Source organism: Orcinus orca, chromosome 6, assembly GCF_937001465.1.
Source record: "Orcinus orca chromosome 6, mOrcOrc1.1, whole genome shotgun sequence".
Taxonomy (NCBI): domain Eukaryota; kingdom Metazoa; phylum Chordata; class Mammalia; order Artiodactyla; family Delphinidae; genus Orcinus; species Orcinus orca.
This window is the reverse complement of record NC_064564.1, coordinates 102,878,860-102,894,789: the sequence shown is the minus strand read 5'-3', so window position 1 is coordinate 102,894,789 and position 15,930 is coordinate 102,878,860. Positions and strand designations below refer to the sequence as shown.

General features: G+C 45.5%; 1 protein-coding gene across 1 annotated transcript in view; it reads right to left on the bottom strand.

The window, feature by feature from the left end:
- Positions 1–15,930, bottom strand: part of PAPPA (pappalysin 1) — a 252,937-nt gene that overhangs the window by 178,546 nt on the left and 58,461 nt on the right. The window contains exons 4-5 of the mRNA XM_033427347.2: positions 12,641–12,934; positions 3,663–3,855 (exon numbers count right to left, since the gene is read on the bottom strand). Coding sequence (XP_033283238.2) covers positions 3,663–3,855; positions 12,641–12,934 — 487 coding nt within the window. The remainder of the gene's footprint in view (positions 1–3,662; positions 3,856–12,640; positions 12,935–15,930) is intronic.

Here is a 15,930-nt window from a genome sequence, read left to right as displayed (position 1 = left end):
GACAGACAGACAGACACACACACACACACACACACACACACTGAAATCATAGAAATACAGGATGCTAACACAGGAAGAGATCATCTTTCTTACCCAGGTTCCATGAGAATCGAAGTTTAAAGCTCCAAGTCTGTGCTGTCTAATACAGCAGCCCCTAATCACATGTGGCTATTTAAATGTAAATGAATTAAATAAATGTAGAATTCACTTCAGTTCCTCATTTAAACTTGTCACATTTCAACTGCTCCACAGCCACAGTTGACTAATGGCCACCATATTGGACACTGCAGAATGTTCTATTGAACAGTGCTTCTCTAAGGCATCCACTGTACATAATGAATTAACCTCTCTCCTATGCATCTAAAATGGTACTAGTTATGTACCATCCTTAGGAGAACTGAGAAAACAGTTATTCAAAAGTCATCTTCTGTGTTCTGAGATTTGGAAAAGGAACCTTGGTTGAGCAAGGCTAGATCCCCTTGAGCTTACAGACCAGAAAAGTGAGGCTGAAGAGGAAGAAGAAATGGATGAGGTTGCAAAGACTTCAGACCCAGGTCTCTTGGTCCCCAGTCCAGCATTCTTTCCAATACACCACAGCCCACTGTTCAGAAAAATGCAACCATCTAGTCAACACATGTTTGCAAGACAGATAAAAATAAAGGAGTTAAAAAAGCCAGGGGTGGCCTTGAATTATTTATTCAGTTGCCCATGTGTGAGGACACAGGCTGTGGGAGGATCTGAATATGTTTTTTTAAGGAAAACCCTTGTATTCTCTTAGACCACAGATGTGAGGAACAGCAGGAGGACATGAGGATGGCCAGGGGCGAGAGGTTGGCATTGATGAATGTAGTGGAAAACACCAGAGATTTTTCAGGGAAAGAGAACTTTTCAAGTAGCTCAACAGCTCTGGAAAACTGTACAAGAAGGGCGCTTGTATTTCCTGAACACAGAGTGTGTGTGCTAGGCATAGCGCAGAGGTCATCTTGTGGAATTCGCCACAAAAGCCAGGGGAAGTGAGCCTGGTTAGCACCTTTTATGGAACAAGATGCAGAGGGCCAGAGAGGATCAGAGAAGGGAGATGACTTGCCCAAGGTCCCATAGGCTGGGAGTGGTGAAGCTGAGACTGGAACACAGACAACTTGACATCAAAGCTCACGCACTTTGTACTAAGCCGATTTCCACCAGTAGGAACTCCGTGTGGATGGGAGGGTGACAGTTCCATTCCTTTACAACAATTTATTGAACTTGTTGACCTACTTCCTTTAGCCATAGACTATGGTCTACATAGCTGTTAACCCTAATTAGACATGTTTCTAAAATGTCAGTTTTAATTTAACGTATGATAACTCCGCTGTGAAATCTTAGACTGAACAGAATAGCTATTGTATGAGCCTCAAGTACCAACTGACTATAGGTTATTAAAAACATACTGATTGAAGCTGAGGGCACTATGTAATAGAGACATATCTCATTACACAACAATTAGCCCTCCAATAGGTTCCCAACAATCAGATGGTATTTATTTAATGGACAAAAACTGCTTTATGAAATACAAATTGAATACATACACAGGAAGCTTCATTTACAAAACTTCCATTTTCAAGTGGAATCGAGGCCAAGCCTTGACCAAAAGTCTGATACTCCTCACTGCCACAGAAAAAATAAATAAATCTATGGGCTGCTGGAAAGCCTGCTCTGAAGTGTCACATGAGGTTTCCCAACCCCAGCTCTAAGCTCCCAGTGAGGATGGCTGGGGAAGAGGAAGGGGGGTTTCTACAGAGGGCCTAGGGAGTGCACTTCCTTTCCCTGTGATCACATCCATCCAGCTGTCAAATGAAGGCTCTAGATTCAGGGACTGATAGTAGTGTGGAAAACTGGAGCCCGAATTTAATGTGATGCCATGATCTAATATATTTTTTACATACACACATGCACACGCACACACACACGTATACACCCATATTTGTGAGAGCTCCTTGCCACATTTTGTGGCCTTTTTTGAGGGGAGGGGTAACACCTCCTTCATAATTCAAAGTTTGGAAAGACTTAATGAAAGAACTTGAGAGCCTCGGATAAGACACTGCAAAATGTGACTCGAAGCCCAGCTCCCACCACCTGCTATGGGCTTTTGGTCAAAGCTCTCCACCTCTTTGTGCGCCAGTCCCTACCTCATCTGGCAAATGCAGAAGTTGATTCCCCTGTTATAGAACTACTGGAAAGATTAAATGAGACTGTATAGAAAGCATTTAGTACAGAATCCAGTGCAGAGTAAGCACTTGATAAACAGTGACAACCACAACCATAGAGTAATAATTAATCATCAGCTGGTTATTATTTCCACCAGCATCAGTGTTGTATCATCATTATTGGATAAAACATCCCCAAGAAGGGCTGGAAGGGGGGCAATCCACTAATCTACCCTAAATTATAGCCAAGTTCCAACCAAAATAGAGGTGAATATCGCAGTACGTTTCATGACCCTTTAAAATCCCCTGAAGCTTGAGCTCCTCAGGGAGTCCCGATGCTGAAAGGCAGCACAAGAAACCGTTTGATTCAGGTTTCCACCTTCAGGTCATGAAGGCATCATTAGACCCACTTTTCAGCTGACAATAAGACTCAGGGAGGGAAAGTGACTTGCCCAAGGCCATACCACTAGTGAGTGGCAGACAGAAGCTGAACTGAAGTATCTTGTGCCTCAGTTTATCATCCTCTGATCTTCTAAAAATTCTACCTTCAGTTCTATAAAACAACACTAGGCACAGGCACAGATTCTAATTATACAAAAATATATGTGGGACTTCCCTGGTGGCACAGTGGTTAAGAATCCACCTGCCAATGCAGCGGACATGGGTTCGATCCCTGGTCCGGGAAGATCCCACATGCCGCAGAGCAACTAAGTCCATGTGCCACAACGACTGAGTCTGCGCTCCAGAGCCTGCGAGACACAACTACCGAGCCCGCGTGCCACAACTACAAGCCTGTGCGCCTAGAGTCCATGCTCCACAACAAGAGAAGCCACCGCAATGAGAAGCCCACACATCGCAATGAACAGTAGCCCCTGTTCGCCGCAATTAGGGAAAGCCCACACAGCACTGAAGACCCAACGCAGCCAAAAAAAAAAAAAAATCAGTGTTGAGCCCTGCTCAGCTTAATGCTGATTCAAGAGAAAGCTAAAAGCCTTAAAAAAAATTATATATTGAATAAATAAATTTATATATATATATGTATACATATGCCTGTGTATTCATGTATAATGTACCCTTCATATACTATACGTATAGGAAGGTGTTAGCCCATTAACCAGAGGCAACTTCAACTCCCGAGCTCTCAGAGATGAGACCAGTACCTCCATTGCAGAGGAAGTTCTGGCGACAGAGGTTTCCATGTTTTTAATGATAAAATGAAGCTAAATATTCACCACTTAAAATATGCATCATTACTGATTAATTTCTGTTAGCAATCATTCATGTATCCCCTGACCGCCAAATCTACATCGTGCCTCTATGGACCAGTCATTGTGCTAGTCGTGCCGGGCACTCGTTAAACAAGATCGAGAACAAAAAACACAGCGAAATCCCTCTCCGAGGCTGCTTCCCTTCCAAGTTTCCCTCTTCTTGGCAGGAGAGAGAGAGGGGCATCAACACTTCACAGGCCACACTCACCTTTCAAAGAAGTGGCCGTCGATGGGCGGGAACCACTCCAGCATTACAGAGTCGGTCGTGTGGCCCACGATCTGGGGTGCAAGGGCGACAGGCGCCGGCTTCCTGGAGGGCTGCCAGCTCTGGTACACCAGGTCCAGGTAACAGTGCATTCTGGCGACTTGATTGGGCGTGAAGGAGTCAGTGCAGTCGTCATCTGCAAGCGGGCAGAGGGAGAGATAAGAACCTCGCTGCACGGGCGGGCAGGCAAGAGAATGATGATGTCTCCCGGTGGACCGAGAGCCAGCACCCCAGCCCTTGCCAGCTCGGAGCTGGCCTCTTCCAGTGCTCAAGAGTTAATGGTCTGTGAACAAATTAGTGCAGTCATCACTTCTGGAGACAGGTGAGAGGGAACAGGAGGAAGGGGAGGGAGGATAGAACTGAAAAGGCACGTCTGAGCCTGGAGAGGGAGGTCACGGATAAGGACAAGGGCAAGACAAGCTGCTTTCCACGGGGCCCAAATCCCCTGGTCAGTAAGTCACACATTCCCTTATCCGCTCCCTCCCCACCAATCATTCAACCTCTCTCACTCATCCACTCATTTTCTTGTGTATTCACTCATTCACCCACTCACTCCTTCTTTTACGCACTCACTTGTTCCTTCACTCACGCCTTCGCATTCATTCATCCACTCATTCATTAATTGTGCCGTTTACTGATGCAGTGATACGGCCTTCAAACAAGCTTTCTGAGCATCGATTCCATAGCCTCTGCTCTAAGCCGAGGGCCAAGGAAACGTAAAACATTCCTGCCCTCAAGGAGCTACCTGCCTCGTTATAGAGTGAAGGTCAGTTCGCTGTGTGGGTCAAGGTGGTTATAAGGCTGTTCAGGTCTGTGACACTGACTACTGACGAAGAGGAGTCGGCATGTTGAGGAAGGCGGAGGAACCGGAGAGGTTTCTGGATGTGGAACTGGAAGGCAACCAGGTTGCACAGCTAAGACTGAGAAAGAAAGTGGAGGCATGGCGGGAGGGGGAGCTCAGGCCTGCAGAGCCGATGTGTCCTACGCAGCAAGCACGGGCCAGGAGTCAGGCAGACGCAGAAGCGGTCCAGGCTGAGTGTCCACGGCGAGAATACAAGGGCAATGACGCCTCCTGCACAGTGCTATCACCGGGAAATTCCCAGGCATGGGGCACTGTGCTTTGGACACATATAACCCTCCCACTAGTTTTGGAGTAAATACTGTGATTTCTGCATTGTACAGAGGAGGAAATTGAGGCTGAGAGAGGTCTACCTGCTTTTTAAAGAGCACAGAGCTAGGGGCAGATCTGAGATTCGAACCCAGGCAGTCTGGACTCCAAGGCCACGTTTCTAATCCATATGAGAACTTCTTTCTGAGGGTACATGAGACCTTGTCTGGGCAAAGCATCCTGCAGGTGCTTGATAAACAGGAGTGGAGCCGGAGCCTGAGCCTGAGGGGGGCTGGAATACAATCTCTTAATGTCTTTAGATCTAACGACCTTCAATTCTAGTCTCTCTTTTCTAGGATGCGGAATGAAGGCCACGACCCGAGACTTATCCACACCCGCCCCCCACCCCCCACCCCAAGGAAGGAGCTGGACTCCCATCTCTCCCTCCAACAGCTTTATTCAGCTGCCCCAGGGGCAGAGCAAGGCGCTGTTTTGGCTTGGTTTCCAAAAACACCACTTCCCAGAGGTGTCCGCCTGGTCAGGGTTTCCGCAGCTGGGCCCCAGACGGAGGAGCACGGAGATCGCCAGATCTTAAAACAAACCCGCCACTGGGAGTCCCGCAGCATAAACTCACTTCCCCTTATCAAACAAACAGAAAATAACTTTGGGCAGGTGCTGGGCAGTTGGACATGACCTTGAGAATCCAGCTTTGAGAAGGGACGGGGTACAAGGAGGTTACACACAGAAGCTGCCTCCGATCCCCTTAGCAGTTTTTGACAGTCTCCTTTCCAGCACCCTGCGGAAGTCTTTTATACATTGGGTGTCCTTTGGAAAACACTGTAAAAGAGTGGCTAGTTACACAAATCACTCTCAAGCCCAGATACCCCCATGTAAATCCTTGGATACCAAACGTTCTATGGGTCCCCACTGCCTGGAGAATAGAGTCCAGATGCACTTGATGGTCTAAGAAGCGTTAGATCATCAGGTGTATTTTCCTTTGTTACTATGAACTTTGCACTTCATCCTGAAAGCTCTGGAAAAGCCACTGGATAGGTTACAGGCAGGAGAAGGACATGATGGCTAAGGAAGTAGGGGTTCTGTAGTTAGATTCATGCATGAGGAACCTGGAGTCAGGAATCTGGAGTCAAATGATTTTATGCCCTCAGTGCTTCGGTTTGCCCATCTGTAAAGTGGAGATGATGATGATAACAAGAGTGCTTATGTCAGAACACTGCTGAGGGTTATGAAAAGTGCAACATCAAGAGGTATGACCAATGCTCAGTGAACGCTCACTGCCTCGGGACCGGGAATAGTGCCTGTGTGTGTGCGCGCATGCATATGCACTAAGGTGGGTGAGTGCCGGAAAACCAGAAACAGGAAAAAATAACAGAACGTAAAATCTTCATTCTCTTTGATCTCACAACATCCCATTTAGGAATTCAACAGATCGATACTCATGAACAAACACGAGGGAAAACATATGTACAAGGATGTCTTTTGAAGCATCATTTACATAGTAAAAATATTAGAAATAACACATCCGTCTGTCAATAGGGGGATGACTCTGTACCTGGAGGCACATGCACAGAAGAGAATTCTAGTCAGTCATTTCCAAAACAAGGAAGTAACTTTAAAACTCAGGTCCCTTGTGTGTAAATTGGGGACACTTAAATCAACCCCACTACTTAGAGTTGTGGTGTGGACTCCACGAGCTGGAACGTGTAAAGCATTTATCAAGATGAATGAAGAAGAAAAACTGCAATGTTTTTCCTCTCTACATTCTGATTTGTTTGCTTTTCTTCCCCCAAAGAAGCATATTTTCCTTTTCTAACTTAAACATTAGCTGTTTCCATGTCTGTCAATAAAAAGTTTGAAAAATGGACAGGTGATAGAACCTGGTAGGAGAACAGAACTGTACCTGAACTTTAAAGCTTTAGTCGGAAAATGTCCCTCCCAGGGTAGATCGCTTAGAGGCTGAACTGCTACCAGAATCTTGGGTGAGGTACGGGTTTCTGTTTATCATAAAGGCTCTGCCTCAATTAGCTAACGTCTCGGGTCAGCCCCTCTTAGCTTTCTGCCATCACAGGCTTTCCCTCCTGATATCCGTGGCCACTTGATCCTTGTGTCTAGGACCAGCCAACCCATCTTGTTCTTCTGTCCCCACGTTGTCCCCAAGCAGAAAGGACTTTGGGGGGATTTCAGTGTTCTGGGGGCCTGCACCAGTCCCCATGCTCTTGAAGTTGTGCCCTGCGTTTTCTAATCAAACTCTGCTCTCAAGAACAATTTCCATCCGTAACTGGAAGGGCACAGAGCATGGAGGTTCAGGGCCTCCGCTCCCCGTGGAGTCTTGGGCACAATGCTGAACCCTGACAGCCTCATTTCTACCCGCTGTAAAGTAAGGAATCGTGATGCTAACTGCTTCCTACAGCTGATGAAAGCATTTAACAAGCTAACCCATTTCTAGTGCGTGAATAACTGAGTTGCGCTTTGTAAAAGTCTCTGCCTTTTTGTTGTTTTAAAAATAATGATAATGACAGCAACAGCAATAAGTGATTATATGCACTGTAGAGCATTTGGAATGTGCTTAGAATATTGCAAAGAAACAAACGCTACTGTAAACATTACCTAGAGATAATATAATTAATATCTAGTATACACATATATGTATGTGTAGATGGATGTGAATATCTACAGTGGATTTCTGTAATTCTTATCACAAACATCATATATATAATTGTGATGATATATGATATATATTCCAGGTCTTACACTATACATTAGGCTCTGGGCTGTTTTCACGCTAAACTGAACAAATAATCCTACTAATTGTCACTTATTGAGCACGAGTTATAGTACCAAGGACAGATCTAAAGCCTTCACCTGTACAATCTCACCTACTGTCATGCAAGGTAAGGGTGATTAACCTCCATGGTATCCATGAAGTAACAGGCCCAGAGAGAAGTAACTTGCCTGAGGTCAAAGGCTAGCACACAGAGGATTCAAGTTGGTCCCCACACTCCACACTTCTCACTCTGAACCACTAGGTTACTCTGCTTCGTGGCCCTCAGCCATCTGCTATGCATCCTCACTGATCACAGAACGTTCTATCATATAGGTACCTTGTGATTTACTTCAGCAACCCATTCTCTTTGGACTTGTAGGAAGCTTCTGTTTTTTCACACGTATAAAAGCACTTCTTTTCTATGCTTGGCAGACAGTAAATGTCTAATTAATATTTGGAGAATAAACATTGCTCAGAACATTTTTAGGACTAAACCTTTAAACACATCAACTGATTTATTTCCTTAGGATATACTTCTTAGAGGTGGGACTTCTGGGTCAAAACATATGTGCATATTAAAAGAGACACACAGAACAACGGAGACAAGACACTTGCTCCCAAAGGGCGGGGAAGGCCTGGTTTCCACACTCTTGAGGAGGCAGGGCCTGGAGGGTCCTCTTGGTTGGCTCCCTATGGCCTATTACCTTCAGGAAGCAAAATCTGAGCTGCTGCCCTCCCATCTGCCTGGGGATTATCCAACAGCTCAACGTGACCGCACTCACCCGGTGCTCGACCTGGCTTGCCCCATCACCTGCCTGGTGTCTGCTTAATCTGAGCAGTTGGGACTCTCTTAAACTTCCCCAGTATCAGAAAGGGAGCCAAATAATTCTTGCTTAAATGCAGGCTCTGCAATAGAAGGCATGCCTTGTTTTTTCTGTGTGACCCTGGGAAAGTGACTTAAACTCCCTAAGCCACACTTTCTACATCTGTAAAATGGGTGCAATAGTAACAACATTGACTCCATTGGGTTATTTTGAGGATTCAATGAGACAAGCCTAAGAAGTGCTTCCCACAGCGTCTGGCATGCCACAGGTACTCAGTAATTTCTGTAGACCTGTCACCAGCCATGTTCAATTAATTAAAATTACTTAGGACTAACAATTCAGTTCCTCAGTCTCACTGGCCGTGCTTCAAGTGTTCAACAGCTACAAGCGGCTAACGGCTACCATACAGGGCAGCGCAGACACAGAACACATACAGCTCTGCAGCAAGTTGGAGGACCCAGGAAGGAAGGAACTCGGAGCAGCTGAGCCGGCAAGGTCTCCACCCTCTTGCCTTGACTGCAAACCCCCTGTGCATTGCTCTCCCCAGCCCTGAGAACCCGATCCTGGTCTGCATTTTGAATTTCATCCAGCTGCTTTTGTCACCTCATCTATCAGAGATCCTAAGGAAAACAAACATTTCAAAGTTCGTGGTTGCCTTGAATATGCTTTTGCGGGTGTAAGTTTGTTATCGTAGCTCAGTGAATTAGTTCTGCTGTTAATGGGTCACTGAGCTGAGGGGTTCCTTTAAAAAAACAACATTAAATCAATCACCATTTAGATCTGTACAAAGGGGAACAAAAAAAGATTTAGTTTATGGGGGTCTGGTAGCTAGTGGCAGCTCCTGACCCCTAAGAGGCCGGCAAACTTCCAAACTCATGTTATTGTTTATTTTCCATGTGCATTGAGCTGGCCAAGGAAAGGTGCTATAGAAATGGAACGAAAGCAGGGCCCTGTGAGAGGACAGGGCACCGGATGTGAGATGCAGGCTTGGCTGGGAATGGGAGCCCAGCGGGAATCTGCTTTTGAGGAAATACCCAGTACTCGGGTCTTTTTTAGAGACCCAAACCTAAGGACCGTTTACGGTGCCAAGGGTAGGCACTGACTCTTCAAGAGACCTCAGGTGTGAACTGTAGGAACCTTAAACTGGAGAGGCCCCCAGAGGTCATCAGCCCAAATGGGAAACCAGGAAGACCCACGGGCAATCATCGAATTCATTGGGTTTCAGGAGGGAAATCCTCTCTTCAAATGCAATCTGAGGCAAAACTCCAACAGAAACGGAAAACTGTGGGAAGGGGGCTCCCCTGGTTCAAGGAGAGATGGAGGCCTAGAGGCACACAGCCGCTCAGGGCAGCCCCCCGAGGCGTATCTGTGGGACAGAGCTCGAAAGCCACCCAAAGTGCTCAATATCCCACTCAGCCTTCAGCTAGGTCTCATTTGAAGAGAGGCATGAGAGTAAACGAGAAAAAAAAATACTTGGAGTCACCAAAATATACAAGCAGCTCATGCAGCTCAATATCAGAAAAACAAACAACCCAATCCAATAATGGGCAGAAGACCTAAATAGACATTTCTCCAAAGAAGATATACAGCTTGCCAACAAACACATGAAAGGATGCTCAACATCACTAATCATTAGAGAAATGCAAATCAAAACTACAATGAGGTATCACCTCATACTGGTGGTCAGAATGGCCACCATCAAAAAATCTACAAACGTATATACAATGGAATATTAATCAGCCAGAAAAAGGAACGAAACTGGGTCATTTGTTGAGACGTGGATGGATCTAGAGACTCATACAGAGTGAAGTAAGTCAGAAAGAGAAAAACAAATATTGTATATTAACGCGTATATGTGGACCCTAGAAAAATGTACAGATGAACCGGTTTGCAGGGCAGAAACTGAGACACAGATGTAGAGAACAAACGTATGGCCACCAAGGGGGGAAAGCAGTAGGGGTGGGGGTGGTGGTGTGATGAATTGGGCAATTGGGATTGACACGTATACACTGATGTGCATAAAATTGATGACTAATAAGGACCTGCTGTATAAAAAATAGAAATAAAATAAAATTCAAAAATTAAAAAAAAATCAACAAACAATAAATGCTGGAGAGGGTATGGAGAAAAGGGAACCTTCCTGCACTGTTGGTGGGAATGTAAATTGATACAGCCACTATGGAGAACAGTATGGAGGTTCCTTAAAAAACTAAAAATAGAACTACCATACAATGCAGCAATCCCACTACTGGGCATATACCCTGAGAAAACCATAATTCAAAAAGAGTCATGTACCACAGTGTTCACTGAAACTCTATTTAACAATAGCCAGGACATGGAAGCAACCTAAGTGTCCATTGACAGATGAATGGTTAAAGAAGACGTGGCACATATATACAATGGAATATTACTCAGCCATAAAAAGAAACGAAACTGAGTTATTTGTAGTGAGGTAGATGGACCTAGAGTCTGTCATACAGAGTGAAGTAAGTCAGAAACAGAAAATCAAATACCGTGTGCTAACACATATATATGGAATCTAAAAAAAAAAAAAAAAAAAAGTGGTTCTGATGAACCTAGGGGCAGGACAGGAATAAAGACACAGACGTAGAGAATGGACTTGAGGACACGGGGAGGGGGAAGGGTAAGCTGGGACAAAGTGAGAGAATGGCATGGACATGTACACACTACCAAATGTAAAATAGATAGCTAGTGGGAAGCAGCCGCATAGCACAGGGATATCAGCTCAGTGCTTTGTGACCACCTAGAGGGGTGGGATAGGGAGGGTGGGAGGGAGACGCAAGAGGGAGGAGATATGGGGATATATGTATATGTATAGCTGATTTACTTTGTTATACAGCAGCAACTAACACAACAATGGAAAGCAATTATACTCCAATAAAGATGTTAAAAAAATAAAATAAAATAAAATTAGAGATTTAACTAAGCAATTCCATTGTAAAAACAACAAAACAAAAAACTTTGAGTCAGATGTGCGACCTGGGGCCAAAGACTTCAGTCAGCCTATGGATTGTACTGTCACCTATGAAATGGTGATAGTTCCTACCTCATAGGTTTCTTGTGAGAATTAAATAAGATGGTGTATATTAAAGTCCTTTATGAACAGTAAGCTTTTTTACAAGTAGAAATATTATTATTGATAAGAATCAATTTTATATGCCTGTTATTAGAGAATTTATTCATTTTCCTCCCCTCCTGCGTTTCTCTTTCCCTTCTTCCCTCCTTCCTCCCTTTCTTCTTAACAAACATTTTTAAAGCACAAGGCCCTGTGCTAGGTACTGAGAATACAGTGATGTATTTAGAGGCAAGCTCTGCCTTCACAGAGCTCGCTTGTTTTGGTTGGTGGAAAGGAACACTTAAGTTGAATATTATAATAGAATTGGATGCTGGGCTACCATGTGCAATTTTGCAGGTGGTGCCTTACCCAAAAGCTCTTGGTTAGGCGGCCAGTAGTGAGGGCTGTGACTGCCCTAAGGAAGGGATATCTTTTTCTGATTTGCCAAAGATGTTATATGGGCTGGAAGTGGCCTTGATATACACTAAAAGGAAGTACAGGGCATCCTAGAATCCAAAGAATGAGTCTTTAACGCTGTTACTGATGGTATGAAAAAGGGCTTTGAAAGGATATATGCAGTTAGGAGGAAAACATACCCAACTTATGTAATAATTTCATATTTGCAAAAGCATTCTATTTTTTTCTATAATAAAACACTAAAGGAGCATGTGAGAGTTCCGTGTTTTAAAAAAAGTTTCAAATAAATAAATAAATAAAGTTTCAACCACCACCAGCTTAGAAAATTACAGCTGCAAAACTAGGAGGAACCTTGGAGGTCAGTTCCAAAGATTCCATTTTCTTGAGAAAAGCGGGACCCAGAGAGGGCATGTGACAGACCCCAAGGCATTAGGCGACCCTGTGGCAGAGCTGGGCCTTCTGCGCAGGTTTCCCTACTTTCAGTCCTGGTGAGCTGCCTGAAGTATCTTTCTGAGGAGCCCTCAGATACAACATCTTCCTTGTATCCACGAGGTGCTCGCGGAAGGAATATTATCTTGATTATTTGGGATAAGGAATTGTGGGGATGAAGAAATCTCAGAAAAGGCAAGCAGCTTGCTCGAGGCTTCTCTGAGCCAGGACCAGAGGCCACGTCTGACACCCAGCCCCGTGCACCCTGCAGAGTGTGGGCCTTACCTGCATAGCTCATGAAGTTGCTGTAAGGAGTGTTGAAGAAGCTGTTAAAGCCACAGGTGTCGTTCCCTGGCCCCGGGTCACCGCAGAACTTGTGCTTTGGGGCTGGGTTGGTGTCACTGCAGAGGTCTCCGGTCTCAAAGGAGGGCTCTGTCTCCATGCAGGGGTCACTGCAAGATTGGATTTCTGAGATGCCTCGGAAGATGTGATAGAGGCCCAGGCTGTGCCCGATCTCATGGATCATGGTGTGGGTGTGCCCAGGAATGCCATAGAAAGATGGATTCAAGACAATGCCACCTGCAAGGGGAAAGCCAGAGGATTAGGCAAACTGGGCACTCTGCTTCCCGATGCAGGTATCCCCAAATCAACCAAGGGTAAATGGGGTGCTGCCCAAAGTAACCACAGGCTCCTCCACCCTATGACTCCACTGCTGAGAGCTGTTGCGACTTGCGGTGTTAATCACTGATCGAGTAGGAAGGAGTCTCAAAAGTCATTTTGTGCAATCCCTTCATTTTTCAGTTGAAAACACCGATGCCTAAAAAAGTGAGGCAACTGAACCAAGGGGATTTCAAACTCCTTGGACGAAGGGGCGTAATTAGAATTCAAGGACTTTGATTTCTGGGCTGGCCAACGTTTCAGCTGCAACTTCTTAGGAAGCGTGGCATGCCCTGGTTCACGAACACTCTACGGGCATTTGCTTACATGAAGCCCTCATGGCCAGACACCTCGGTTCCGGTTCTCATTTTGCCTTCACTAACTCTGTGAAGTTGAGCAAATCACTTGCCATCTCTGAATCCCGTTTCTGCAGCTCTGTGCCCTCTGAGAGTGAATATTCATGAAGTCCACCACCATGGCGTGCTCACCATCATAACACTGGTCAAAACAGCCACTGTTTCTTGAGCATTCGTTATGTATCCTCAGGCTCTGTACTCAGTGTTTCATGTGTATAATCACATTGAATCATCTCACAACCCAGTAAGAGGGGCACTGACTCACAGAGAGGTGAAGTTACTGGCCCATGATCGAATTAGTAAATGGGGAGCTGGAATTTGAAACCAAGATCCTTGGGTTCCAAAGCCAGGGGTCTTAATCTGAGTTCTACTGCTGATGCTCACCACAGGGTCCAGAAGATGGCATCTCATTAAATGTATGTTGAATATTTGCTGAATGCGACCCAATTAAAGATGTTTTGTGAGGCCTAAGTAATCACGCGTAGGCAGCCGGCATAGCATCTGACACACAGCAGGTGCCCTACTTACTGTCTAACCACGTGCTCCTCCAGGTGTAGCTCAAGAACAAGCAGCACCAGCATCGCCTGGAGGGTGACTAAAAACGCAGACTCTTAGGCCCCACCCCAGACCTACAGAAGCAGAGTGAGTACTTTAACGACAGCCCCAGAGGACCTGCCTGTGCGTTCCTCATCTACCCCACGTCTTAAAAGATGGGGCTTTGCTTCCCTTGGGCAGATAGATGGACCAGATGTCAGGAAAATCAATGGATAGCATGGCTCTATGTTCATTTTTAGGCACTGGAGAAATACATACAGGCTGGCAGAGAGATATTTAAACTGGAAAATCCAAGTATGGGGAATTTCCTGGCGGTCCAGCGGTTAAGCCTCGGTGCTTTCATTGCTGGGGGCGCAGGTTCGATCCCTGTTCGGGTAACTGAGATCTCACAAGCCACGCGGGGTGGCCAAAGAAAAAAGAAGGAAATCCAAGTGTGTTTAAGGGAAGGTTAAGATGCAAATCTGAGCAACCTGCAAGCAGTGACTGTGTGCAGAGCAGGATCTTATGAAAGAATGGAGAGGAGCCAGGGCCGTGCTGATTTGTGCTGGCAAGCCTGGAGCAGGCATGGGGGTAGTTTTATCTCGGACTGAACTGCTGGGAGGGCGAGGCTGCTCAGCCATGGGGCTCATGGAGTCTATTAATTCTGAACTGCTCAGAGCCCTCCAGCACAAAGATAAAGATGTACGAGAGGATGTGTGGGGCTGTGTGCACGCGCGTGTCTATGTGAGAAGGGGGAGACGGAGGCAGGGAGGAAGAGAAATTGAGACAGGAAATCTCTCTCAATTATTTTCTGTCAATCATAATATGAAACATAATCACCTTCCCACCCAAGGCTTTTTCCAGGGATCGTGGCATAACAGCAGGAAAAGAGGGTAAAAAAAAAAAAATATATATATATATATATATATATATGGTTCTAATAAATTGGGTTTGATTGGGCCTACTGCAGAGGAGTTGCTTATGATCAAGATGTCTCAGGATGGGGAGATGGCAGCCTGGAGGCCAGCTGGAATTAGCTTGACATGGATTGCAATCTTCATTCTGTCTTGCACTGGCTGTGTCATCTTGGGAAAGTGACTTTGCATCTCTGGCGTGCTCTAAAATAAACAGCTACGATAGAGAGCGCCAATGCTTCTCTGTCTTTCCATGAAGCTTTAACATTGAGGTAAACGGGGAATGGGAGGCTGGCAGGACCCCTCAGGTGTTTCCGGGGATAATGACAGGATTGCAGACTTAATGTCCAGCCTGGCTCTGTCTGTTTCCCCTCATCCCCTCCCAACGCTCCCCTTTTCACAGAGCGACAGCACAGAGCTTGAGCCCTGTTCCACTGCTTCTCTTAAAAGGTGACATAGCTTGAGGCTGACATCATCCTGAAATCCTATAACATGCTATGGATTTATAGCCTTCTGTATTCCTGGTCCTGAGCCAGTCTCTGAGATTCACGGTATTATCAGGAGTATTTTTCTCTAATTTTAGAAGCCTGCTGTTCAACCCTTCTAAAACTCTGATCATGACGCTTTTGGTTGATTTTCCAAGAGGACAGAATTTCAGCACTGAGAAGGGTCCTTGGAGACCCTCTAAGTCTAACCTATTCCTTTAAAATCTGAAGAAATTGAGACCTGGAGAAGGAAAGAGTCTTGCCTAAGGCCATCCTGTTAAGTCACAGCTAAGAACAACCATGTATTTTGGCCCTGAACCAGCAAAATTACCATACACCATGTTAGGCATGTGACACGAGCTAATCAGCTTCAGCTTGCCTCAGCTGCACACTCTCTTTTGCCTCGCCCCTGTTTGTCTAGGTCTGCCTGTCTATCTGTCTACCCACCCATCATCTATCTCAGGGTTTCTCAACAACAGCACTACTGGTATTTTGGGCTGGATAATTCTTTACTGTGGGTATTGTAGGAGATCTAGCAGCATCGCTGGCCTCTACCCACTAGATGCCAGTAGCATTCCCCCATTTGTAAAATCCAAAATTTTCTCTAGACATTGTCAAGTGTCTCCTAG